Source organism: Schistocerca nitens, chromosome 8 (genome assembly GCF_023898315.1).
Source record: "Schistocerca nitens isolate TAMUIC-IGC-003100 chromosome 8, iqSchNite1.1, whole genome shotgun sequence".
NCBI lineage: Eukaryota > Metazoa > Arthropoda > Insecta > Orthoptera > Acrididae > Schistocerca > Schistocerca nitens.
Window position 1 is genome coordinate 25937919 of NC_064621.1, and position 27113 is coordinate 25965031.

Genomic DNA, 27113 nt, shown 5'->3' on the forward strand with positions numbered 1-27113 from the left:
CCGTTTCCTCGTTAGTAACTTTCCTTTGCAGGATATGTTTCCGATGCATTAAAGATCCAGTTGTTCTCAATTTATCATACACTTATTTAAATCTACGACGTGTAGGGTAAGTACGTTGAGGATATCTTTCAGCAATAAGTTCCTAACTCTCACTGAATTTTGTTGGCATTCACCGTAAATGAGAAGCATATCGACTTGTTCTTCGAAGGAAGACATCATTCACATTCGCTTGATTCGACGATATCAGTCTTACCGTTCCTATTAGTGTTGTATTGCGAAACCGTCGAATGGTGTTCACATGTCAATGGCAAATAGATACGCCGTATTTGACGAATATTTGCTATTTCCACGATATACGCGAGAGAATTGTCCACATCATTAGATTCGTCTCGATAGCCGCTATCAGAAAATAAATACCAAACTATAGCAGCCCACTTAAAAAAAAAAGTTCACCTTCATGTCTCTGAAGCGACTCCACCTAAAAAAAAAAAAAAAAAAAAAAAACCAACGTCATATTATGGCCCCCGTTGTCCCATGCAATTTTTGTCCCACAAACTTTTCAGCTACTATCATACTTTCGGAGTTATTCTAGGTGGCAATAGTTAGTGACTAATTACCATAGGTATCGATTCGAGTAGATCAGAGCCAGTCATAATTTGTTGTTAATATATTTTACAGAGGTAGCCAGTAGTTTTAGCTTTTACCTGTTACTGTGTACGTTGATCCTTTCCACATTCCTGAAGGCTCTCCTTCATTACGGGATTTACGGAACATGATGTGTGAATGGAAGAGTGAATTAATGAAATGCACGAACAACCTTCAAACGATTGCCCTTCTAGACTATCCTGTTTGAAGTGACTCACCAGAGGCTGTATTCCGTTGGCGAGCAGCTCGTTGATGAGGTTGTTGTAGTAGTCGATGCCTGCCTGATTGATGACGTCAAGGTCCCCAGTAGGTAGGATGCGTGGCCAGGAAATCGAGAATCGGTACACGTCCGCCTATTGGATAACAGTGTGTAAAGAGCAAGTATCAGCAGCGTCAAATGTTTGTGTATGTGCATTAATACAAGGCTCTTGCTTGTTCATTTCTTTCATGTCCTGAAGACTTGCCTGTTAGGCAATAATAGTCTGTATTATTTATTAGTATAAATCCAAAAGAGAGTAATGATATGCCCGTACAGATCTCTGAATGCTCTTAAACTGTTCTTCGTCTTCTGACTCGTATACTGTGCGGCAGTGAGAAAAGAAATTTTGAAACTTCTTCCGAAGCGATATTCAGCCGGTAATGATTCTAGAAGCCAATAGACTACAAAAATATGTATAAAAGACACGATGTGTCGCAGTTTTTGTATTTTATTTTAACCAGAATAAAATTTCACTCTGCAGCGGAGTGTGCGCTGATATGAAACTTCCTGGCAGATTCAAACTGAGTGCCGGACTGAGATTCAAACTCGGGACCTTTGCCTTTAGCTGACAAGTGTTCTACCATCCTTCTTATTATATTTTAGATTGTATCAGCATGTAACTGGAAATACTGTGTGAATTGATTTTTCGCATCTGTCGTTGGAATTTCGTTCCGAAGAGATGTGATACATCCTTACCGTTTTTATACAGTACGTTCAACAATCACTACGGCCAAGGAGCCATTCATATACTTTTGACATTGATGAAGTAAGAGGCATAGCTAGTTAGAGCGACGTCTTTTATCTCTTATGGCAAATTAGTCACAACCCTTTAATCTTTCCTGTTGGTACAACTTGGACTTTACATTGAGATCATTTATGTGATTTTGGCATTAACTTTGAGTAACATGCAAGCCGCGGACTACCAGGACACGCGAACCGCAACGGTTGACGTTTACGCTGCTATTACTTGAGCACGTAACCAGGCTTGCCTATGTTTAACCTCTGTGGATACCAGATCCTCTCGTATTTGTCATCTGATGAATTCAATGTTTCGTTTACGAACAACATAAAGGTCTTACGGTTCGTGACGCACGCAGTAAGATTACATTTTTTCTTAATTCAAAGAAATAGGAGAATGCCCAGAAGACGAACTCTATCGTCTGCTCGCTAAAAATTTTTCTGTGTTTCCCTGCTGTAGTTTTATTAGGTTCTGTGTTTGGTGTCTCCATAATTTAATAATCAACAGCTCAAATTTCAGTCCTGCATAATATTCACTGTGTGGCCAAAATCTTGTTTGTCTCCTCCAATTTTGGGTAACCAATTGTTCTTAACTTTCACTCAGGTGAAAATCTTAATTATTCAAGTTAGTCTAGATCTGTATATGAAATATAACGTACAATGCTTTCCACAATTTACGGTTCTAAGATATAAAATATTGAGGAACGCAAATAACAACTGAACGGGTCATGGATGATGATCTGTTTGACTTCAGAGGAGATAGAATTCAATAAAAATTCAACTGCGGATGTGTCAGTATCATGAATCGTCCACAGTAACACGTAATATGAAGGTAGCATGAGTTTCCCAGATAATTCACTAATATTTCTAGGGTATGAGCAACCATTTTTTATTATTTCACACCTATTTACAGTTTTACATAACTTTGGCACATTGCAAAACGAGATGTAGGCATGCTATATGAACTTCGTTAATAATTTGTTTAATTCTGCATTTAATGAGAGGTCACAAAATATTGGAATAATTTTCCTCTGTTTTGAGGATGAATAACTAGTACATATTTTCTGCTGATTTTTGTTCATTTCTAACTAGTTTTCGGATTATTGGCCCATCTGCAGGAAACAACTAACTACGCTGTGGAAGGGACACTAGTTCTTCAATAAACAAACATTATAAGCAAAGATACAATCCTCTTGCACAGTATCACGCGCACCAAACTTTTTTTTAACTTTGAAATAACACTTTACGCATTGGACAATACGAAGCGCAATACATAATTAAACAACAAGATATTACAGTATTACAGGTAATATGGTTATAACGCTAAAGTTTGAGACATTGGTCAAGAAACTGTCAAAATGAACACTCTTCATTAATGTTGTTCACAAAATAAGCTTTTAACGTCATAGATTACAATTTACGATGTGGACAATAATTAACACAATATTACAGAATTACAGCTTATGTGGTTAGGCTGCGAAAGAATCCACAAATAAGATAACTTTCTCTGTTTATTAGTATGAGTCATTAGCTTTAAATTTGAATGTTGGTCATTATGTAAGTATCTAACTTGGTTTCAGTAGTGTTTAACGTCACAGACATGATGTAAGGGTCAGCTGTAGGGCATATAGAATCTTTACCTTTTCTTCTGTGTTTTCGTCTTTGGCCAGTGTTGGTGAGTGTCCTTTTGTCGAGTGGCTGTGCGACCAATTTAAGTAAATGTATTAAAATTTCAGTGTGCTAGGAATAGTTTTGTAAGTGTGAGTTCCATACTTTAACTTTTCACCGGAGTTACATTATTCGACTGTGTTCTCTGTGACTGATTTTTTCCAACTATACAAATTTTAACACTTTCGATACTGATACGGAGGCCGAGTCTCAAGGCATGACATTACTTCTTTGCTACTAACTGCGCTCGCAACACATTTTGTAGATACTGTGCACATACACTACTGAATGTACGAAATCGCTTCCCACGAAACTTCTGAAGCGTAATCTAAACATCCTGCCAACAAAATACCCGTCCACATGTTGTCGATTTTGCTCCGGCTACCTTTCGGAAGTTTCATTCAGCCACGCTGCGACAGTTACAGACTCAACAAACGCGGAGTTCAACACAGTTATGTGAGCATTTTAATTGAGAGAGACTATAAATTGTGTGTAATTACAATTCATGAGTGTAGATGCTTGCGTTCATGTATCATGTCACGAGATGAGCAGCCAAAAAACTGTTAAGCGTACACTCACGAAAACGATCGCCCGCATCGTGGGAGTGAACCAATGTTAACTTCAAGTAACACCAGATAACGTGGCCCGGATCTGGGGTAGCCGGGGGGTGGGCAATTTCAGGAGGCGACAAATTCATATTCTGGGAGAAATGAACAGTGTTTCACAAGGCGCCTACTATCCAGAGGACGTTGGCCTATCGATTATTCATATCATTTTGAAATGCATCCCTGTTGGTTTTTTAATATTTTTGAACACATTCTAAGTTGATTTATCAACGGATCACAAGTTGATTTTTTCCGTGCACAGTATAGGCCTTGGTTCAAGAGTCATAAAAGAAGGTTGTATATACAGAAGAAGCCTGGAGATACTGACAGGTTTCAGATAGATTATATAATAGTAAGACAGAGATTTAGAAACCAGGTTTTAAATTGTAAGACATTTCCAGGGGCAGATGTAACCCGGTTTTAAATAATAACACATTTACAGGGGCAGATGTGGACTCTGACCACAATCTATTGGTTATGAACTGTAGATTAAAACTGAATAAACTGCAAAAAGGTGGGAATTTAAGGAGATGGGACCTGAATAAACTGACTAAACCAGAGGCTGTACAGAGTTTCAGGGAGAGCATAAGGGAACAATTGACAGGAATGGGGGAAATACAATAGAAGAAGAGTGGGTAGCTCTGAGGAATGAAGTAGTGAAGGCAACAGAGGATCAAGTAGGTAAAAAGACGAGATCTAGTAGAAATCCTTGGGTGACAGAAGAAATTTTGAATTTAATTGATGAAAGGAGAAAATATAAAAATGCCGTAAATGAAGCAGGCAAAAAGGAATACAAATGTCTCAAAAATGAGATCGACAGGAAGTGCAAAATGGCTAAGCAGGCATGGCTAGAGAACAAATGTAAGGATGCAGAGGCTTATCTCACTAGGGGTAAGATAGATACTGCCTACAGGAAAAGAGAACTACTTGTATGAATATCAGGAGCTCAGATGGTAACCCAGTTCTAAGCAAAGAGGGGAAAGCAGAAAGGTGGAAGGAGTATATAGAGGGTCTATACAAGGGCGATGTACGTGAGGGCAATATTATGGAAATGGAAGAGAATGTAGATGAAGATGAAATGGGAGATATGATACTGCGTGATGAGTTTGACAGAGCACTGAAAGACCTAAGTCGAAACAAGGCCCTGGGAGTAGACAACATTCTATTAGAACTACTGATAACCTTGGGAGAGCCAGTCCTGACAAAACTATACCATCTGGTGAGCAAGATGTATGAGACAGGCGAAATTCCCTCAGACTTCAAGAAGAATATAATAATTCCAATCCCAAAGAAAGCAGGTGTTGACAGATGTGAAAATTACCGAACTATCAGTTTAATAAGTCACGGCTGCAAAATACTAACGCGAATTCTTTACAGACGAATGCAAAAACTGATAGAAGTCGACCTCGGGGGAGATCAGTTTGGATTCCGTAGAAATACTGGAACACGTGAGGCAATACTGAACGTACGACTTATCTTAGAAGCTAGATTAAGAAAAGGCAAACCTATGTTTCTAGCATTTGTAGACTTAGAGAAAGCTTTTGACAATGTTGACTGGAATTATCTCTTTCAAATTCTGAAGAAATCCATGGAGAAAAAATAAAAACTTTAAGGTTCGCCGATGACATTGTAATTCTGTCAGAGACAGCAAAGGACTTGGAAGAGCAGTTGAACGTAATGGGCAGTGTCTTGAAAGGAGGATATAAGATGAACATCAACAAAAGCAAAACGAGGATAATGGAATGTAGTCGAATGAAGTCGGGTGATGCTGAGGGAATTGCCGCGCGGGATTAGCCGAGCGGTCTCAGGCGCTGCAGTCATGGACTGTGCGGCTGGTCCCGGCGGAGGTTCGAGTCCTCCCTCGGGCATGTGTGTGTGTGTGTGTGTGTGTGTGTGTGTGTGTTTGTCCTTATGATGATTTAGGTTAAGTACTGTGTAAGCTTAGGGACTGATGACCTTAGCAGTTAAGGCCCATAAGATTTCACACACATTTGAACTTTAACTTCTTTTTTTTTCATGGAATTAGATTAGGAAATGAGACACCTGCTATTCGGGGAGCAAAATAACTGATGATGGTCGAAGTAGAGAGGATATAAAATGCAGACTGGCAATGGCAAGGAAAGCGTTTCTGAAGAAGAGAAATTTGTTAACATCGAGTATAGATTTAAGTGTCAAGAAGTCGTTTCTGAAAGTATTTGTATGGAGTGTAGCCATGTATGGAAGTGAAACATGGACGATAAATAGTTTGGATAAGAACAGAATATAAACTTTCGAAACGTGGAGCTACAGAAGAATGCTGAAGATTAGATGGGTAGATCACGTAACTAATGAGGAGGTATTCAATAGAATTGGGGAGGAGTTTGTGGCACAGATTGACTAGAAGAAGGGATCGGTTGGTAGGACATGTTCTGAGGCATCAAGGGATCACCAGTTTAGTATAGGAGGGCAGCGTGGAGGGTAAAAGTGATAGAGGCAGACCAAGAGATGAATACACTAAGCAGATTCAGAAGGATGTAAGTTGCGGTAGGTACTGGGGGATGAAGCAGCTTGCACAGGATAGAGTAGCATGGAGAGCTGCATCAAACTAGTCTCAGGACTGAAGACCACAACAACAGTATAGGCCTATGTGAAGTCTCTGCCAGGGGAATCCCCGTCGCATATAGAAATAAAAAAACTTTCACGCAGACCATATGAGCTGAGCCGAATAGACCCGAACAGCTGAGTGCCAGTCGTTTTTTTTTCTTTTTTTGTTGTTGCCTGGGAGTGCGAAAGATCAACGTTGTGATAATTACTAGCGAAACGCATAGTCAGAATACCGGAGAAGAAATAAACGAGCAACAGGAATAACATGTAAGGAAGCTTACATATTCACCTTCTCGGTGTATCCAAGTAAATGAAACTGTAACAGAAAATTTTTGCCAGATTTCTACGCTACAAAAGGCCAGTTGCACAGTCCCGGGTTAGCAGCTGCTTAAGTTCTATGTATTCTCGGAATAGCGGTGGAAACGCGTTGTACGAACACGTAATAACGCCTAACCGGAGAATAAACGCGGGATAACTAAACTGGTGATTCTGGCAGAGGTAGTGAAGTCAACCGGAGAATAAGCAGGAACAGTTGTAATTATTCCGTAGAATTAATTAAAACAAGCTTGTTTGTTAGGACAAGAACGGAGAAGAAACGGCGACGTAACAAAAATTATATGGAAGAATATGACGATTTTAAATTTATATAAAATTTTCGAACTACTACTTTTCGATATGTTTGAGAAACTGGAGCGTATCAGGGAAATGTGAAACTATTTCCCAAAACAAAACTTTTTGCTTGTGGTAGGCCTAATAAGCATTTAATATTGGTACTTCGTGAATTATATTCTGTTCTGTTATTTATGTAAATGAACTAGATAGAAATGAGCATTTGTGCCAAAACGGTCTCGATAATTTGGCGGGTGTTACAAGTGCTGCAATATCTGAAAGGGCTATTTCGTTTTATCTAGCACACAGTGAAAAAATAGATGTAATTAAATAGAGAAACCACACCAGTCTTGGGTACTATTCGTATTAACAGCTTTTTCAGTATCAGACAACGACATTTTGATTTTTCATGTAGCAAAACGTTTGACGAACTTTGATGAGGTAATAGATTCTTTCACAGAAAATAAAGCACGCCGCGTAAAGCTGCAGCAAGATTAGAGAGAAAAAAATGTTGGGACCTAAGGATTGAAGAAATGTGTATTGTCTTGCTTGTCTCTTGTCATTACTGGTTTTATGTTTCCTATATTTAATTTTATGTGACTCAAAAGAGAAATTATTTTTTTTATTTTTTTACGGGTGATATGATATCAAATCAGCCGACTGGGAGCAGAAGAGGCAACACAGGAATTTTAATTTACTCTGTTCTGAATATAGGTTTGATGCCCGCTGTTACAAAATGTACACGTTTGAATCCCACAAAGCGAAATGTTGTGACGTGCGATAGAAGAATGGTGTGTGAAGAGGCGTTGCACTGCACTTTCGTACACTTAAGACCAGATAACATGAGTAGCATTTCCTCGAACTTAGATGTTTCATATACCATACACTACTGAATGTACATAAAAAATCTCTTCCCAGCGGAACTTCTGCAGCGTAGTCTGAACACACGCTGACAGAGAATCGTTGCTGGTGGCCACTGATGTGGGTGGTGTTGGGATTGTCCTCACTCCACGCACAGCTGTCGCGTCTTTTAAACAATACAAGCTGTACGAGGTCTGTCATTGCCGTGGATAATCCATTGGCAGGAGTGACTGCAGCGCTCAAAATCCATTGGTCCCAGTGCTCGCACACGTTCTTTATTACAGAGATGTAAGATCTCTTCCGCCAGTACTCTCGATACTGTATCCTTCGAAGAGTGCGTTTCAGGGGCACGTTGAAGGGTGCTTATTGCTGAAAGGTCGGCCACACGATCCAATACCATCTCCTCAAAGTCTGCAGCTTGGGCATGTCTTTGCTGGGAACCTTGGTCGGCTGTCTGTGACATGAACGACCCCGCCTCTTGTGAGTTGGTATCCACAGAGATAAGCTTCTTCCAGTTCGGATGAAGTCTATTTGGAAAGCATTCTCTGTACATTCGTGCTGCTAGATGGGCACTACACCCTGCAGCACAGAGCATTAAATGCAAGTCTGCCAACTACCGTGACAAGTAATGTACCATCTTTGGCTACATGTCATGCACTGTACACAGTAACATACCTCACCATGGAGATCACAAGCTGTTTGACGCTAATGACAATTGACACTAGGGATAGTGGTGTGCGTGCAGCACAGGTTAATGCGCCTGTGTGATGCATGTCATTGCCATACGACATATGTGGTATGAGCTAACTTGTGTGCAGTATGTCTGTTTGGTAGTCTGGGGTGTACACTTTTTACTACCTGCTGCCTGTTCCGGTGTTCAATATATCCATAGGGTCTTTGCGAGAATACAGCAGAACTGCATATGCCACTGCGATACATGTATTGAAACTGGCGGTCGTCACGTTGAACAATTACTATGAACTACTTTGTCGTTATGTGAAGTGTACAGTGTGTATCCATAACACAATAAATATGCCTTGTCGAACATTGGTTCCCTATTTCAATATAATCGGTTGTGAGTCAGCAGTCACATGTCTCAATTTCACATACAAATTGCGCGTCATGCTTTAAGGCAATTGTCTCGCAACTCATCTCCAGTTGCCGCCAAGAAGACCCAAACAAGATATTATACAAGTGATGTTATTCATCGTTCACTGGACCTAGGATTGTACCAATGTTTAAAGCCATATCAGTGCACTTGAGAACATTGTACTATATTGCCACACGTAATCTTCATATTCCAGTTAAGTATTGTAAAACTCTTACCAAAAAATCATTGCAAACTGTTGCTAATTTGTGATGCCATCTATTTTTGCTATAGCTGTTGCCTAACCACATTTAGACCTGTGACGAATCTGTGTAGTTGCTGCTTGCAAGAAAGCCACCTCAAAATGCAATGGTAGGGGCTTGTCTTCCAACATTTACATGTCTGACGCCACGTGGATCTGGTAAATACAACACCAATCCAGTAGAGGCCAGTGATCATGTGCTAATGTGCTACAGTATACTATAAATATTGCACTAAAATTACGCCATTTCTCTTCGAATCCGAGCCAGAAATCACACTAAAATTCTTTTTGAATTTGTGCTGTTATGCAAATGAAAGGGACGAAAACATATTTTGTGTCGCCTTCTCAGCGATAACTAGAAACAAGTGTCAAATGCTGAACTGACGGTAAGCCACGCTACGATCAATTCAGAGAAGGGTCGCAGCAGTATGTTTCCGACCAGACATGCTCGTCATCCCCGCTGGCACTGATAGTGCTGTGTTGCTCACAGCACCAGGTCAGTGTTTTCCTTCGATAATGGTGTGTGAAGTATTGCGAAAGCCTAGCGTATGAGGGGATTCAGAGCAGCTCTTGTCTCAGCGTCATTGCGTCTGGGTGGCCCATTCTGCCTTTGGCAGTAGTGAGACGAGCATGTTGTGCTGCTTGCAAGTGAGTGTGCCTTTGTTTACTTCCACTAACCGAGTCTTCGTGTCTGAATTCATCGATCACCATGGCGTTTGCCATCGCCAAGACACGATTAAATTAACTTTTCCTTTGGATCATGAACGACCGAAATCGTGTGAAAAAGGACGGTTTATATGGAACGAAATACTTCTCCCAGCACAATATCTCCGAATTCATTTTTCGATCCATAATATCAGTGTGTACATACAGTTGGCAAATAAAGAGCTGTGCGCCGATGTTGTACGGCGCAATGTTAACGATCTCAAATTCCTACACTCTGATGGCCCTATAGAGGCCAGAGCCAGCCCCAACGGTGAATGGCCATCAGAAGAGGCAAGCCGTCTCTACCGGCCCCGTGATTGTTGGTTTTGGAGGTGTATTGCTCTCCACATTTCTCTGAATGTTGAGGGTTCTCGAACTCTCAATCGGGACGATGTCGGACATTGTGATGAATGCCTTTATGGCAACGTCGTCAGTCATGCTCCCGAAATATGGAAGACGTTCGAAATGTACCGTGTCCTCAGTGGTGTCTGCCAGATAAAAATTGAACTGATGCAACATGTGCCTTCTTACGTGATTATTGGCGGCCACAGGGCTGTCGTCATGTACGGTGGGCAGCAGCACACATGTTGAAGTTATGCCCAGGAAGGCCATGTCTGTAGACTGGTTCAGACGCCACTCAGACACGTCGCTTTTCCTGAGATCGCCATTGTTTTACCTCTATCTTAGGCATCCACAGCGGGGCTGCCTGATCTGTCCACTCTGAATCAGTCGGCACTGGCATCAACTCCTCTCGATGATGGATGTTTTCCTGTCTTTCCTACAATGCTGCCAGAGCCAGCCCCAACGGTGAATGGCCATCAGAAGAGGCAAGCCGTCTCTACCGGCCCCGTGATTGTTGGTTTTGGAGGTGTATTGCTCTCCACATTTCTGTTGTCTGGCTGCATATCAGACGAAAGCCATCCCCCATCTGACATGAAACAACTGTTAGGAAGAGATAGCACCATACCCCTGCTTGGATGTGTGCATAGGATGATGATTATCCCAAAATGATGCACTGTTCTCTGACACCCTGGCACCAGATGACATGAAGTCTCTCCGCATCTCCATCTCTGGTCAGCATCCACCATTAGATACCGTCTTCCCCTCCTCCATCTGATATGGTTATCCCCCTTTTTGTGTCTGACGCTACCTATAGGAGCAGCTCTGATAGCATTCCATTGAACTGGCCCAGTGAGACTGCTCCTGACATTGATGATGATGACAGACGTTCTGGAGGTGTACAGAGCGATTAAACTCCGTTGGTGCAGCTCGCTCCCTCCCCTTCACGGTGATGTGCCCTTCCACCTGTGTCTAACAGGAAGCTCTCCATTCTTCCTTCGTGTTTGCATCGCCCACCCTGCTATTGATGGTAGCTTTTCAAACTTATCGCATAAGCATGGTTAATATCAACACCCTTTGTATGCACCATAAATTGGCATTACTTCATGGAATGCTGTATGCAGTAGACGTCGACTTAGCCCTCAATGAGGAGGTGCTTGTTGGAGCTTTTTGTGTTTCCCATGGCTTTACAGCACGTCTCCCATGCTTTCCCTACTGGTAGTGGGGTGGCGATCCCCTTATACGATAGTATCCTCGCTGAAGCAATTGCCTATTTCCCAGATGTCAGAGGTATGGCTCTCATGTTTGATGGCATCAGGATCGCCAATATATAGGCGCCATTTGGTTCATGTCACCGCTGCAAACGTTCCACTTTCTTCTCTAAGGCAGCCACGCCTCTAATCCTTGGTTGGCAGGATGCCTTGATCATGAGAGGCGACTTGAACTCCACCTAGGCGCCCAAAGACCAACTGCCACATCATTCTCTGTGCATGGTCTAGCTGCAATAATTAGAGCACTTCAACCTTGGGTGCTCTTGGTAGCATGTTCGTGGTGATCACCTGGCTCTTACACATTTCAGTAGCCCTTCTTCCAGTCCTCTCAGTCGTGCTTGTATTTAGTGAAACTTTGATTTTCGCACATCTTACAGTTTGACATGTTCGCTTGATGAAGGACTGAATTTCTTTTCGTTATTCGTAATAATTACTGTGCTTTATGAAATTAAGTAAAGCATTGCACAAAATTTTGATGAGTCTGCAGAGATAAAAACGCATTGCATAAACTTTGCGTATGATTGATTTTAGCCCAAACATTGCTGTGTATGGAATTTTGATAAGACTTCGAAATTTTATTTAAAACTGAGAGCAGATCGATCTCTCATTTCGTTCTGGAGATATATGTTATTATATCCGTCAGACGATCATGTGTGACGCGCCCATTTCTGTCCCTGTACATCGAGAACCATCAAATTTCATAAACGGTTCATGATAACGGAACAAGACAGTTTGTAAATGATAGCACTCAAAGAAACATGTATATGCATTGATATATACTCGAGCCTCTTTTTATTCACCGAAATGTGGAAGTAATTCGTCCATAGGAGTGAGAGGGTCTGTGGAACAGGATGTAGAAACATGTGAACAGTGCTTAAGTTTTCTATGCGCAGAGGATGATGGATTTTCGGGCAGCAGTAGTCGCACATATTCTGTAGCCTACTGGTTAGTGGTATGGAGTGGCAATTTGTCGATATAGGTGCGATTTCCAGTGATGCCATCAGCTTTTTGCTCGGAGTGTTGAATAATTGATAACAAAATTTAAATATGTTTCACTACTTCAGTTTATACACGTAAAATTAATACAGTCTATTTAGCCATATTACTACTCTTGTAAGTCAAAAGGCTGTAGGCCACCACATTGTACGGCACTGGTATAATTTTACATGAGCCACTATTGCACAGATCATTTATTATTTTCACTGTTTGAAATCCATGATAACGTATTCAGAAAGGAAATAATTGATTGCTGAAGATGGATTTCACTTTACGATTTTATGTATTAACAAAAGCCGCAAACTGCATGTTTTGTTTAGGGATATGTACTCACGTTTATGCCCTTCAGCATTTGCACATCCTCCTTGTACTTGTGGTAAGAATCACAAGCAACGTCTCCTGTATCCCCTGATGTGTATTCCGGATGGTTGTGAAAGAAGTTGTCCTGGATACTTTCTCCCTTACCTAGAGAGACACAAAAATTACACTTCTGAAAATGTGTAGAAAGCAGCTTGTCCGGCATCGTATAAAATAAAGTGAACAGTGGTCGTGTAAGGCCGAGGGTGATCCTAAAAGTAAGGACCCTCTCTATCTGACGAGTCGCGCGCACTTCTCCCTCCACCCGCACCACCGTGTCACAGACGACAGCTGCCAGGAAGAGTACAAAAGGAGCCTGCTCCATCGAAATGTACTGATGGATAACTGAACTTATGGAATTATGACAATGAAGCTCCAGATCGAAAATCTTGCATCATATATTTATGGGGGCCGAATGAATATTAGTGTATTTCTTCACTATAACGCTCGTCTGTATTCTGTTGCGTTGAAGAAGGATTTCCTTCCGCAACTCACGTGGGAAATTTTTGCACATCCTCCTTATATACAGACTTGTCTTCTGATTCAAATGTTCAAATGTGTGTGAAATCTTAAGGGACTTAACTGCTAAGGTCATCAGTCCCAAAGCTTACACACTTAACCTAAATTATCCTAAGGACAAACACACACACCCATGCCCGAGGGAGGACTCGAACCTCCGCCGGGACCAGCCGCACAGTCCATGACGGCTAATCCCGCGCAGCTGTCTTCTAGTGATTACCATCCTCACTAAAGGGTTTTATAACTTGGCAGCCATTGACAAGGGAAACTCCCCATCGCATCCCACTCTGATTTAGCGGAAAAATAACTCAATGGTAGCCCGTCAAAAACTGAACACAGATCAAGCATGAAAACAGGAAGAAGGTGTACTGAACTGTGGAAAAAGAAGTAAAATAGAAACCGCGAGTGGTTCATGTTCAAGATGCACAACATCGAGTAACTCTCAGCCACGGCAGCGTGGTTGTGTGGTCACGGTGTTGGGTTGCAAAGGGGAAGATCCGTGTTCATATCTCACTTGGTACCCCTTTCTTTCACACAACTGCCAACTTTACGTCTGGTCATTGACGTGTCTGACCTCCTTCTGTAGTCTTGACAATTGTCATACAATACATTGGTGATATAGTATAAGTCATCTAGTATATTAGTGTCGCAAGTAAATGTGATGAATAGTGAGAGCAGGAGAGAGGCCACATAGACCTCTCACAGAAAGGAAAGCAACATATAAACGAGTGTGAACTATGCTACAACAAAGGGATTCAAGAGTCAAAACTTCCAAAACGTAACGGAAGAGTCATAACATGTGGTACTTGTGTAGAACAAATAGGAGCTACGTACGTCTGGAGGTCCCTTCCTTACACCTCGGTATTCGAAACGGGCGTTACAGACGGCACAGACACAAACCTGAATGCAGCGAACGGACACGTCGATGACCGGACGGACAGTTCATAATTGTGTGGAAAAAAAGTATATCAGGCATGAGAGAGATTTGAACACGGATCTTCCACTTTGCGGTCCAATAACGTAACCACGCAGCTCTTTCAAATCACTCGATGCTGCACATCTTGAGCTTCACTGCTTCTATTTTACTTATTTTTGCCACCGTTCAGTACAACTTTTTCCTGTCTTCATGTAAGTTTTTGACGTGCTTTCCACTGGGAAAGCTTGTGGAGCACTACGACAAATGCGTAAATCTTAATGGCAATTACGTAATAGAATAGCTAGGATATCAAAATACGTTACGAAATAAGTTTTATTTCGTTGCCTTGAAAGGCAACCGCTTCGTAGCGAGCGTTTTTCGTACGTCGCGGAACCGCACGCTGCATAAGTCAGTCGTTGATTCACGGGAAGTCAATAACGAGTCGTCTTCGTCCTCGAGATCGACATTTAGCCAAACGAGGGGAAGTACAGGAATCTCTTACTGCGACGCCAAAGCTCTGACTGGACCCAGCCGCTCAGACTGCTATGCGCACTTCGTTCCGCCAGTTCCCTCTGAGGCCTGCTATTTAAAATACAGAGGAACTCTTGCCTCGTCCTTCGCCATGTAGCAGCAGTATTCAGACACCTGTCTCGTGTATTTGCTACAGACGCACTCTACAGGGAGCCTCTGGCGTACTGGTGAGACTGCAGCAAGCAGCGAGCTTTTCAGCTGCATTCTTACGACTGAGAAACCTGATCATATTGAAGTTAGGTAAAAGCGTGTCCTTTTCCTGTTATCTTTCCACGTGGGCTTGCCGTGAAATTTTTTCTTTGTTCTCGTTTTCAGTTGCTACGGAAAATGAGGTGGTTGCCATCCGATTCTGTATTATGCATCTGTAAACTGAGGTTCTCTCGCTCACGAGTCTGTTTCTAAGGAATTTGTAAACTTACTTTTTTTTTGAAAAATTCTATGGTATGATTTTCGGAAGGGATGTTAAATATTCTGACTTGATATTCGTTCACAGCCAGAATAGCTAACTTGAACATTTCATCCGCTTTTATATTGAACTGGATTTCTCATACATTTGATCTTCGAGAATTTATTAGATTACGCCTCATCGTTGACCTATCAATTCTACCAAGTGTATTTTGCTTCCATGTTTCAGTGCTTAACATTGGTTTCATGCGAAACGTGTTGCAAATACATACGTTGCAGCCGGCCGGTGTGGCCGTGCGGTTCTAGGCGCTTCAGTCTGGAACCGCGTGGCCGCTACGGTCGCAGGTTCGAATCCTGCCTCGGGCATGGATGTGTGTGATGTCCTTAGGTTTAAGTAGTTCTAAGTTCTAGGTGACTGGTGACCACAGATGTTAAAGTCCCATAGTGCTCAGAGCCATTTGAACCATACGTTGCATTTTGCTCACAGACCACATAGTACATGCGTCCCACGCTTGCATTTATTTTTCGAAAGAAATTTCAGAAATAAAGATTAAGCTGCAGATCTTTGAGATACGGTAGCGGAGACGACGTCATTTTTCATCATCTCTTTCACCACCCAAGCTCTATTTTATTGATATTACTTACTGTAGGTAGTAGGCGACAAAAGAGTTGTCCTTGCACAAATCGGGTCTTTTAAGGCACGATTTCTTATACCTCGAGGTTGCGTAGTAAGTTCAGGTTTAATATTCAGTTGTGTTAATTCCGACTAATTTCGGCTCCCCCCTTTTTCTCATTGTCCTTTGCGTAAGCTTTGCATGTTTTATTGCTCCGAAGTTCGAGCACGTTATTAATGGACCGTGTTCAGTGTCAGCACCCACGGTCTAGGGACAAAAAGCACGTCATGATGCCGGCACGGTAGCTCACCGTATTCGGTCAAAGGGCTGGCTGCTCTCCGTAATAAAAAAAAATAAGAGCAGTATTCAACGATCAACCTGAACAGGTCTCATGTGACGTCCGCCCGGACCAAATGCCAAGAACAATAACGATCAAAATCAAAACGTGGATGCAGTGATAAGAATGTTGTTGTGGTCTTCAGTCCAGAGACGTGTTTGATGCAGCTCTCCATGCTACTCTATCCTGTGCAAGCTTCTTCATCTCCCAGCACCTACTGCAACCTACATCCTTCTGAATCTGTTTAGTGTATTCATCTTTTGGTCTCCCTGCCGGCCGAAGTGGCCGTGAGGTTAAAGGCGCTGCAGTCTGGAACCGCAAGACCGCTACGGTCGCAGGTTCGAATCCTGCCTCGGGCATGGATGTTTGTGATGTCCTTAGGTTAGTTAGGTTTACCTAGTTCTAAGTTCTAGGGGACTAATGACCTCAGCAGTTGAGTCCCATAGTGCTCAGAGCCATTTGAACCATTTTTTTGGTCTCCCTGTACGATTTCTACCCTCCACACTGTGAGTGTGGCGTTGATCTGAGATTCTGTTATTCTACGCAACGGATTAATCTGAGATGTACCCTTTACCCTGTGGCTCCTGCAAGATGCAATTTCCACCCCCACACTATTACAGAAGTCAGACACTCCTAACGTTCTAAAGAGAAATGCCTGAAAAACTTTCAGCAATGAATATCTTCTGGAGTCGTCCGCTGTAAGGAAATGACGCAAAAATCCACAAAATTTCTTATGTAACTAGTAGGATACGTGGGTCGTGGAGTAGTGCTAGTTAGTGTAAGAAAAACATGAAACTAACGAAAGTTATTATTTATTTTGCAAAAATTCTGAGAAAACACAATGGCACTTTTAGTTATGAATTGAACAAGTTATATCCTGGTTCTTTTTGGAATGTGAAGTTACCTCTCAAGGATAGAATTCGCTAATGAAATTTCTATACAAAGTTTAACATTGTTATTGACTTGGCAGAATGGCTGTGAGGCGCGCCTACTCAACTTGAATAATTATCCATTAGAATGTTGCTAGGTACGGTCGAGTCTGTCGCGTGTGAAATGCAGTGAAGTGTACTGTTGTGGAGGAAATATGGGGCTCGCAAGAGCTGTAGCGCACAATACCGTAAGCTGCGATGACTGCTGTCTGCGCCGCTGCCTGCTGACAAATAAGATAACTCTTGTTCTATCTGGATTGACCTTCGCCAATCAAACTCCCTATGCCTTGATGAAGTCAAGGACTCCTATTCGCCCCTAGTCTAACTATTGGCGTGGTACACCGGTCAGATAACCAGTCTACCGCGATGCCACTCAAAAATTCGCTCGCAGGCATTTAACTATAACTCTGTCCGTTCACACCGCACAATAAGTGTGTCGGCCAACACAGGACTCAGAGAGTCGCACTTCGATTCGTTCTCAACAGAGGTGCTCTTCCAGTGAAGTACTGAGGAGAGACTTGTTCCTCACTCCAAGAGCGACAATGGAACGGCGCTTCTCCACGCCAGATGTGAAGGGGTATATCTTTCGGTCTTTTCCATTACTCCTTCAGCTCAAGGCGTCAGAAATATCGTCTGCCAATCAGCATTGCTCTTCTAAAACCGGAGAATGACGTTTCGTTTAAGGCGACCAATCCGGAAATTTGTAGTATCAGCGTTTGGCGTTTGCTGTCTCCCTGTGAAAATCTCTGACACTAGCTGCTATGTGTAAAGAATTTGTAGGCTGGCCGCTCCCACACAATGTAGCATAATTTGCTTATAAGCCGAACACGGGGTCGTTCCTCCTTTCCCTCGGGCGAACGCTGTCCGCTCCACAGGCGGCCACTGACCGACGTAGATCGGTTGGGACCGGCCTCCTGGCGTGTGGTTGCCTCTGTCGAACTAAAAGCTCCTGTGACTGTCGTGTCTGGAATGTATGTGTGTACGCCAGCCTCGAGTATTTCAACCACGGTGCGCACTTGCGATTTATTAGTTATTTGCATATCGTTTACATGAATTCATACAACATTGACTTTATCTTGAGTGCGGAATCTTGATGTGTGGAATATGATTGTGAGGGCGGAATATGTAAGCAATGAAGGTCAGGAGACCACGACATCTTACAACACTACCCTCCAATACTACATTGGTAATTCTCTGATGCCTCAGAATATGCCCTACCAACCGGTCACTTCTTCTAGTCAAGTTGTGCCACAAATTTCTCTTCTCTGCAATTCTATTCAATACCTCCTCATTAGTTATGTGATCTACACATCTAATCTTCAACATTCTGTAGCACCACATTTCGAAAGCTTCTATCCTCTTCTTGTCTAATTATTTATCGTCCATGTTTCACCCCAATACATGGCTACAATCCATACAAATACTTTCAGAAACGACTTCCTGACATTTAAATCTATACTCGATGTTAACAAATTTCTCTTCTTCAAACGCTTTCCTTGCCATTGTCAGTCTACATTTTATATCCTCTCTACTTCGACCATCAGTTACTTTGCTCCCCAAATCGCAAAACTCATTTACTACTTTAAGCGTCTCATTTCCTAATCTAATTCCCTCAGCATCACCTGACATAATTTTACTACATTCCATTATCCTCGTTTTGCTTTTGTTGATGTTCATCTTATATCCTCCTTTCAATACACTATCCATCGCCGTTAAGCTGTTCTTCCAAGTCCTTTGCTGTCTCTGACAGAATTACAATGTCATCGTCGAACATCAAAGTTTTTGTTTCTTCTCCATGGATTTTAATACCTACTCCGAAATTTTCTTTTGTTTGCTTTACTGCTTGCTCAGTATACAGATTGAATAATATCGGAGATAGGCTACAACCCTGTCTCACTCCTTTCCCAACCACTGCTTCCCTTTCATGCCACTCGACTCTTATAACTGCTATCTGGTTTCTGTACAAATTGCAAATAGCTTTTCGCTCACTGTATTTTACCCCTGCCACCTTCAGAATTTGAAAGAGAGCATTCGAGTCAACATCGTCAAAGCTTTCTCTAAGACTACAAAGGCTAGAAATGTAGGTTTGCCTAGCTTTAATCTATTTTCGAAGGTAAGGGGGTAGCGTCTGTAATTAATAGTCAAAACGGCCTCGATCCGACGTTCGAAACCCGCCATTGCTTCAATCTTGAATAAAAATCACCAGTAATGGGACCATAAGAAGTCAGCCTCATTCTGCCAACGGCCTTGTCAAAGAGGGAGGAGGAGCGGACTGAGGTTCAAGGCACTCTCTTGTCCTAGGGGTGGGAAACTGCCCCTAAAGCCGGAAGAATCAGTAATGATCAACGACATGAGGATGGTGAACGTAATGGATAAAGATATATAATGGATTAAAGATAAATAATGTCTATCCACAGGACATGTGGCCCGAAATTGAAAATGTGTCGTGATGTTCTCTCCATTGGCAAAAGATTCCGGAAGAGTCTCCCAACCGGATACTTGGGAGCGGTCTAACAAGAGGGAGGTAGCCACGTAGCAAGACTGAATAACAAACGAGAGTCGGGGAATGGACTGTCAGAAGTTTGAACGTGGTAGGAAAGCTATAAAATTTGAAAAGGGAAATGCTTATGTTACGTCTAGATATTGTGAGGGTCAGTGAAGTTGAATGGGAAAAACCGAAGGATTTTTGGTCAGATGTGTTTTGGGTAATATCAAAAGAATCAGAAAATGGTATAACGGAAGTATGATTCGTTATAGATACGAAGGTAGGGCAGAGAGTAAGTTACTGTGAATAGTTCAGAGATAAGGCTGTTCTCATCAGAATCGACAGTAACTATAGTTCAAGTATATATGCCGACGAATCAAGCTGAAGATTAAGAGATAGAGAAAGTATATGAGGATATTGATTCAAATGGTTAAAATGGCTCTGAGCACTATAGGACTTTACCGAGCGAGGTGGCGCAGTGGTTAGACACTGGACTCGCATTCGGGAGGACGACGGTTCAATCCCGCGTCCGGCCATCCTGATTTAGGTTTTCCGTGATTTCCCTAAATCGCTCCAGGCAAATGCCGGGATGGTTCCTTTCAAAGGGCACGGCCGACTTCCTTCCCCGTCCTTCCATAATCCGATGAGACCGATGACCTCGCTGTCTGGTCTCCTTCCCCAAACCAACCAACCAACTATAGGACTTAACATCTGAGGTCATCAGTCCCCTAGACTTAGAACTTCTTAAACCTAGCTAACCTAAGGACATCACATACACCCATGCCCGAGGCAGGATTCGAACCTGCGACCGTAGCAGGAACGCACATCCGGACTGAAGCGCCTAGAACAGCTTGGCCACAACGGCCGGCTTGAGGATATGGAACCAGTAATTCAGCACGTAAAGGGAAATCAAAATCTAATACATGGCGGACTGGAACGCGGTTGTAGAAAAGGAGTACAAGAAACGGTTACTGAACAATATGGGCTTAGTACTATAACTCAGAGAGGAGAGAGACTAATAGAGTACTTTAATAAATTTCAGCTAGTAATAGCGAATACTCCGTTCAAGTCTCACAAGAGGAGGAGATATATTTGGAAAAGGCCGGGAGAGACAAGAAGATTTTAGTTAGATTACATAATGATCAGGCCGGATTCCGAAATACACTCAGATCGCAATGTAATAATGATGACTGGTAGACTGAAGTTTACGAGACTAGTCAGGAAGAATTATTGTGGAAAGACGTAGGACACGCAATTACTAAGGAGTGAAGAGATATTCTTGAAGTTCTCTAAGGCTGTAGATACTGTGATAACGAAAATCTCCGTAGGCAGTTCAGATGAAGAGAAGACAATTATAGAAGTTAGAAAGAAAAATTTAAGTACAAAGAAGGTAACTGCAAGGAAACCATGGGTAACAGAAGAAATACTTAAAAAGTTCAAAAATGTTCAGGAAAATTCAGAAATACAAGTCACTTACGAATGAAATAAATAGAAAGTGGAGGAACGCTAAGACGAAAGGGGTGCATGAAAAGTGTTAAGAAAACGAAAAAGAAATTGTTGTCGGAAGGACTGACACAGCATAAAAAGACAAGTCAAAACAGGCTTTGGTGAAATTTAAAATTAGAGTGGTAACTTTAATAGTACAACAGGGATTCCACTGTTAAATGCAAAGGAGAGAACTGATAGTTGGAAAGAGTACACTGAAGGTTTCAATGGAGGGGGAAGACTTATTTGATGACGTGATAGGAGAAGAGAGAGGTGTCTCTACAGAAGAGATAGTGTGTCCACAGTATTAGAATTTAAAATTACTCTGGAAGATTTTTAAGGCCAAATAAGGCAGAAGGGACAGATAAAATTCCATCAGACTATCTGAAGTCATTGCGAATGGCAACAAAACGACTATTCACTTTGGTTTGTAGAATATGTGAGTCTAGCAATATACCATCTGACTTTCGGAAGAACACAACTCTGAATATCGCAACAGCTGACAAGTGCGAGAATTATCGCACAATCAGCTTAACAGATCAGGCATCCAAGTTGCTGACAAGAATAATATATATAGAAGGATGGGAAAGAAAATTGAGGATCTCTTAAGTGACGATCAGTTCGCTTTAGGAAGGGTAAAGGCACCAGTGAGGCAGTTTTGACATTGCGGTTGATAATGGAAGCAAGACTAAAGAAAAATAGAGACACGTTCATAGGATTTGTCGACCTGGAAAAAGCGTTCGACAATGTCAAATGGTGCATGATGTTTGAAATCTGAAAAAATAGTGGTAAGCTGTAGGAAAAGACGAGTAATATACGAAGTGCTCGCATTAAAATCGGTGTAAGGCAGAGATGTAGTCTTTCGCTCCTAGTGTTCAATCTACACATCAAAGAAAGTATGACAGAAATAAAAAAAGAAGATTCAATACTGGAATTAAAAGTCAAGGGGGAAGGTGATGAATGACGAGAATCGCTAATGACATTGCTATCCTGAGTGAAAGTAAAGAAGAATTAGAGGATCTGCTGAATGGAATGAACAGTCTAATGAGTACAGAACATGGACTGACGGTAAAGTGAGTAATGAGAAATTTAACATCAGGGTTGGTGATCACGAAGCAGACGAAGTTAAGGTACAATGCTTCCTAGGCAGCAAGATAACCAATGACGAACGGAGCAAGGAGGACATCAAAAGCAGACTAGCTCAAGCAAAACGGGCATTCCTGGCCAAAAGTTGTCTACTAGTATCAAACACGAGGACTGTGGGAAAATCGGAAAAGAAGAGAATCGAAGCATCTGAGATGTAGTACTACATAAGGATGTAGCACATTAAGTGGACTGATAGGGTAACGAATGAGGAAGTTGTCCGCAGAATCGGCGAGGAAAGGAATATACGGAAAACAATGGCAAGAAGAACGGACAGATGGTAGAACATCTGTTAAGACATCAGGGGTTAACTTCCATGATACTAGAGGGAGCTGTAAAGGAAATGACTGTAGAGGAAAACGAAGATTCGAATACATCCAACAAATAATTGAGGACGTAGTTGCAAGTGCTACTCTGAAATGAAGAGTTTGGCACAGGAGATGAATTCGCGACGGGCCGCATCAAGCTAGAAGACTGATGATGAAAAAAAAAAAGAAAGAAAAGTGTCTAGGGGTATATTTCAGGGGATAAACCGTGTTCATAATCTTGTGTGAACATCCAGGTATAGTTTTGAAAGGAGTGGCAAGTTTCAATCCTGAACAAAAATGTATGGACAAACGAAAATATCTTACTTTTCGAATGTCCCTCGTATTGTGCCTCTAGTATGCTACCGGTCTGGAATAAACATAGCTTGTGTTACGTGTTGCCGACTCACCGTCCTCATTCCAGGCGCCCTCTACCTGATAGGCAGACGTGGAGGCACCCAGGAAGAAACCGTCCGGGAATCTGTAAGTGGCGGACTGTGCCCAGCCAGCGGCCAGCACTGCCGACAGGGCGGTCACCAGTGTCCACATTGCTTCTCGTTTCTGACTCTGTGAGACTTATGAACAAGTTTATGTACCTGACCTGTGATTTGTTTCGATAAACACGTAACGTTATCTGTTTCTGTCGAATATTCTTAAGTGTGCACACATTAAAAACGCGATTACGTATAATTACCTAAAGACTCCCGCCACACACAAGTGGTTGTTATCAGTATTGACGGCGTATACTTGCAGAACGTTCTTCACATGCAGGTGAGGAAGTAACGGTCGGTTCTGAGGGGCACAGATTGTTACTGTCTCTGTTGATAACATACACCACTAGCCATTAAAATTGCTACACCGAGAAGAAATGCAGATGATAAACTGGTATTCATTGGACAAATATATTATACTAGAACTTATATGTGATCACATTTTCACATAATTTGGGTGCATACATCCTGAGAAATCAGTACCCAGAACAACCAGCTCTGGCCGTAATAACGGCATTGGCCATTGAGTCAAACAGAGCTTGGACGGCGTGTACAGGTACAGCTGCCCGTGCAGCTTCAACACGATACCACAGTTCATCAAGAGTAGTGACTGGCGTATTGTGACGAGCCAGTTGCTCGGCCACCGTTGACCAGACGTTTTCAATTGGTGAGAGATCTGGAGAATGTGCTGGCCAGGGCAGCAGTCGAACATTTTCTGTATCCAGAAAGGCCCGTACAGGACCTGCAACATGCGGTCGTGCATTATCCTGCTGAAATGTAGGGTTTCGCAGGGATCGAATGAAGGGTGGAGCCACCGGTCGTAACACATCTGAAATGTAACGCCCACTGTTAAAAGTGCCGTCAGTGCGAACAAGATGTGACCGAGACGTGTAACCAATGGCACCCCATACCATCACGCCGGGTGATACGCCAGTATGGCGATGACGAATACACGCTTCCAATGTGCGTTCGCCGCGATGTCGCCAAACACTGATGCGACCATTATGATGTTGTAAACAGAACCTGGATTCATCCAAAAAACTGACGTGTTGCCATTCGTGCACCCAGGTTCGTCGTTGAGTACACCATCGCAGGCGCTCCTGTCTGTGATGCAGCGTCACTGGTAAACGCAGCCATGGTCTCCGAGCTGATAGTTCATGCTGCTGAAAACGTCGTCGAACTGTTCGTGCAGATGGTTGTTGTCTTGCAAACGTCCCCATCTGTTGACTCAGGAATCCAGACGTGGGTGCACGATCCGTTACAGTCATGCGGATAAGATGCCTGTCATCTCGACTGCTAGTGATACAAGGCCGTTGGGATCCAGCACGGCGTTCCGTATTACCCTCCTGAACCCAACGATTCCATATTCTACTAACAGTCATTGGATCTCGACCAACGCGAACAGCAATGTCGCGATACGATAAACCGCAATCCGACCTTTATCAAAGTCGGAAACGTGATGGTAAGGATTTCTCCTCCTTACACGAGGCATCACAACAACGTTTCACTAGGCAACGCCGGTCAACTGCTGTTTGTGTATGAGAAATCGGTTGGAAACTTTCCTCATTTCAGCACGTTGTAGGTATTGCCACCGGCGCCAACCTTGTGTGAATGCTCCGAAAAGCTAATTATTTGCATATCACAGCATCTTCTTCCTGTCGGTTAAATTCCGCGTCTGTAGCTCGTCGTCTTCGTGGTGTAGCAATTTTAATGGCCAGTAGTGTATTTTCCGGTCATGGATGTTAACGTTGTATGACGAGCACTCATATAAATTGCGGAGCAGTATTCAATATACCTATGTGACACAGGAGCTGGAGTTTCATGCTCTCTTGAGCAGTGCCGCATCCTCATGACGCCGAATGGCAGGGGATGACACGGCAGCCGGTCGACATTCCTTCGGACTTGAAGCGCTGGGCGTGGAGCTCGTTTCCTTTTGTATGTAGACTTACACCGCCCGTCCAAAAAGTTCCGAGTCTGATTTTAATACTGGCATGTAAGTGCCATCAGCGCAGTGAGTACAGTGGCAGCTTGAACTGACGACAGTAAACAAGACACGTGTATTCGACCCGTCAGTTGTGAGCAGGCTGTGTGAAGTAGTGGACTTGCGGCTGAAGTGTGGCAATGTTGTTGTGTTACAAATTGCAATGTAGCAACGAACGCAACATCTGTCAATCGAAATTTCAAAACATTCTTAAGAATGTTCTGAAGAAGAGAAAAGTATGTGCAAAGTCCGTCTCGCACATGTCGATTCTATAGTAATGTTCAGAAAAAACGTAACACGTTTAACAACTAGAGGTAGGACATTCATATTCACAGTACATGTAAATTAATATGTTCTGCAGAAATGAGTAGCATTTGAACTATATCGGGCCGTAGGTTAAAGATGAACATCGATACTGCGGCGCAACACCACCTACCGGTAAAATGTGCCTGCGGCTCTCGCTGTCGCTATAAACCGAAGGTAAAGGGTCAGTCTGACTTGAGCAGACGTGCAGGATGCCTGGCGTACATAAGCGCGAACCGTACAGTGAGTTTGAAGGAGGACGCATTATTGACGTGAGAGAATGTGATGCATCCATCCGGCAAACTGCTCCTAGCGTGGGACGAACATTTCGGCAGTGCTCTGGTGTATGCAGAGTGGTTCAGGAAGGCCGTAGTGAGGGGTCAAGCCGCACCACCCTCACTGCCCCCCCCCCCTCCCCTCCAATCTCATCCTAATGGCACTGCAGGACAGACCTGCGTCCTCCTATGCTCTGACACAACTGTGGAACTGTGTAACACTTCGTACACTATCAAGGGTGACAGTCCGTCGCCGTTTATTACGGCATGGGTTACATCCGCGTCGCACATTTCTCCACCTACCTTTGACGAATGTGCAGAAACATGCTAGACCGCAATGGGACAAGTATGGAATCAGATAGCGTTTTCGGACGAATCCAGATTCTGTTTGTTTGAAAATGACGCCCGCATTTTGGTTTACCGCAGACAGGGAGAGTGGCATCACAGTGACTACATTCACACAAGAGATGCAGCTCCAACTCAAGGACTTGTGGTGTGGGGTGCTACTGGGTATAAGCACAAATCACAGTTGATGCGTGTCCGTGGCCATGCGACCAGTGTCACCTACGTGCGTGACACACTGCTGCCCTTTCTGCACAACACTCCAGACGTCGCTTTCCAGCAAGACAGCGCACAACCACACGTTGCTGCCTTCTTGGTGTCACAGGATGTCAGTGTTCGACCCGAACCGCCGGATCACAAGACTTGTCGCCGATCGAAAATGTGTGGTATATGGTGAAACGACAGTTGCAGCACTGTGACCCAATGCCAGCCAGCACATATGAACTTTGGAACCAGGTGAATGCACTATGGAAGCCATTTGCGCCTTATATACGTCGATTCCATCATGCATGGAACATTTATCAGTGCCCACGGAGAGCTTTTGCCTACGAGAGAATTGGACACATGCTGAACGGAGATGACTGAAATAATAATCATTTCTGCAGGACATACTAATGTACATGTCCTATGTATTATGAACGTCCTACCTCTATTCTGTTTTTTCTGAACACGAGTGTACGTCTTGAAATAAGTTACGGTAATTTCATACGCCAGAGGCTATATAACCAGTGCTTCAGCAATCTGGTGCGCTAACCGGTCAGAGGGATTTACTCTCTGCTATTATTTTTTGTTCGATATCCGACATGAAACGAATTTTCTCATAACCTATTCCTGATTTAATTACATCATCGGAACATCTCTTTCAGGTGATCTGGTAGTTACTGGTGGTTCATGGTCAGTTGTTACAGGATCTGACTTCGGAGTAACTAATTGCATTGTAACTTGAAAGCCAGCCATGGACTATAAAAATACAGAGCTGCTGATTAGCAACAAGCAAAATTACTTTAATTACTCGCTTTATTGAAAAGACAGCTAGTCATTATTTATTCATGTATAAAGGATATCCC

At 42.8% G+C, this 27113-nt stretch overlaps 1 protein-coding gene across 1 annotated transcript in view; it reads right to left on the minus strand.

Annotated features, from left to right (window-relative positions):
- LOC126198948 (myrosinase 1-like) overlaps positions 1-23212 on the minus strand; it is a 102793-nt gene extending 79581 nt beyond the window's left edge. The window contains exons 1-3 of the mRNA XM_049935593.1: positions 23065-23212; positions 12963-13093; positions 864-998 (exon numbers count right to left, since the gene is read on the minus strand). Of these exons, the coding sequence (XP_049791550.1) occupies positions 864-998; positions 12963-13093; positions 23065-23203 (405 nt within the window). The 5' untranslated portion in view covers positions 23204-23212. The remainder of the gene's footprint in view (positions 1-863; positions 999-12962; positions 13094-23064) is intronic.
- Positions 23213-27113: the final 3901 nt, after the last annotated feature.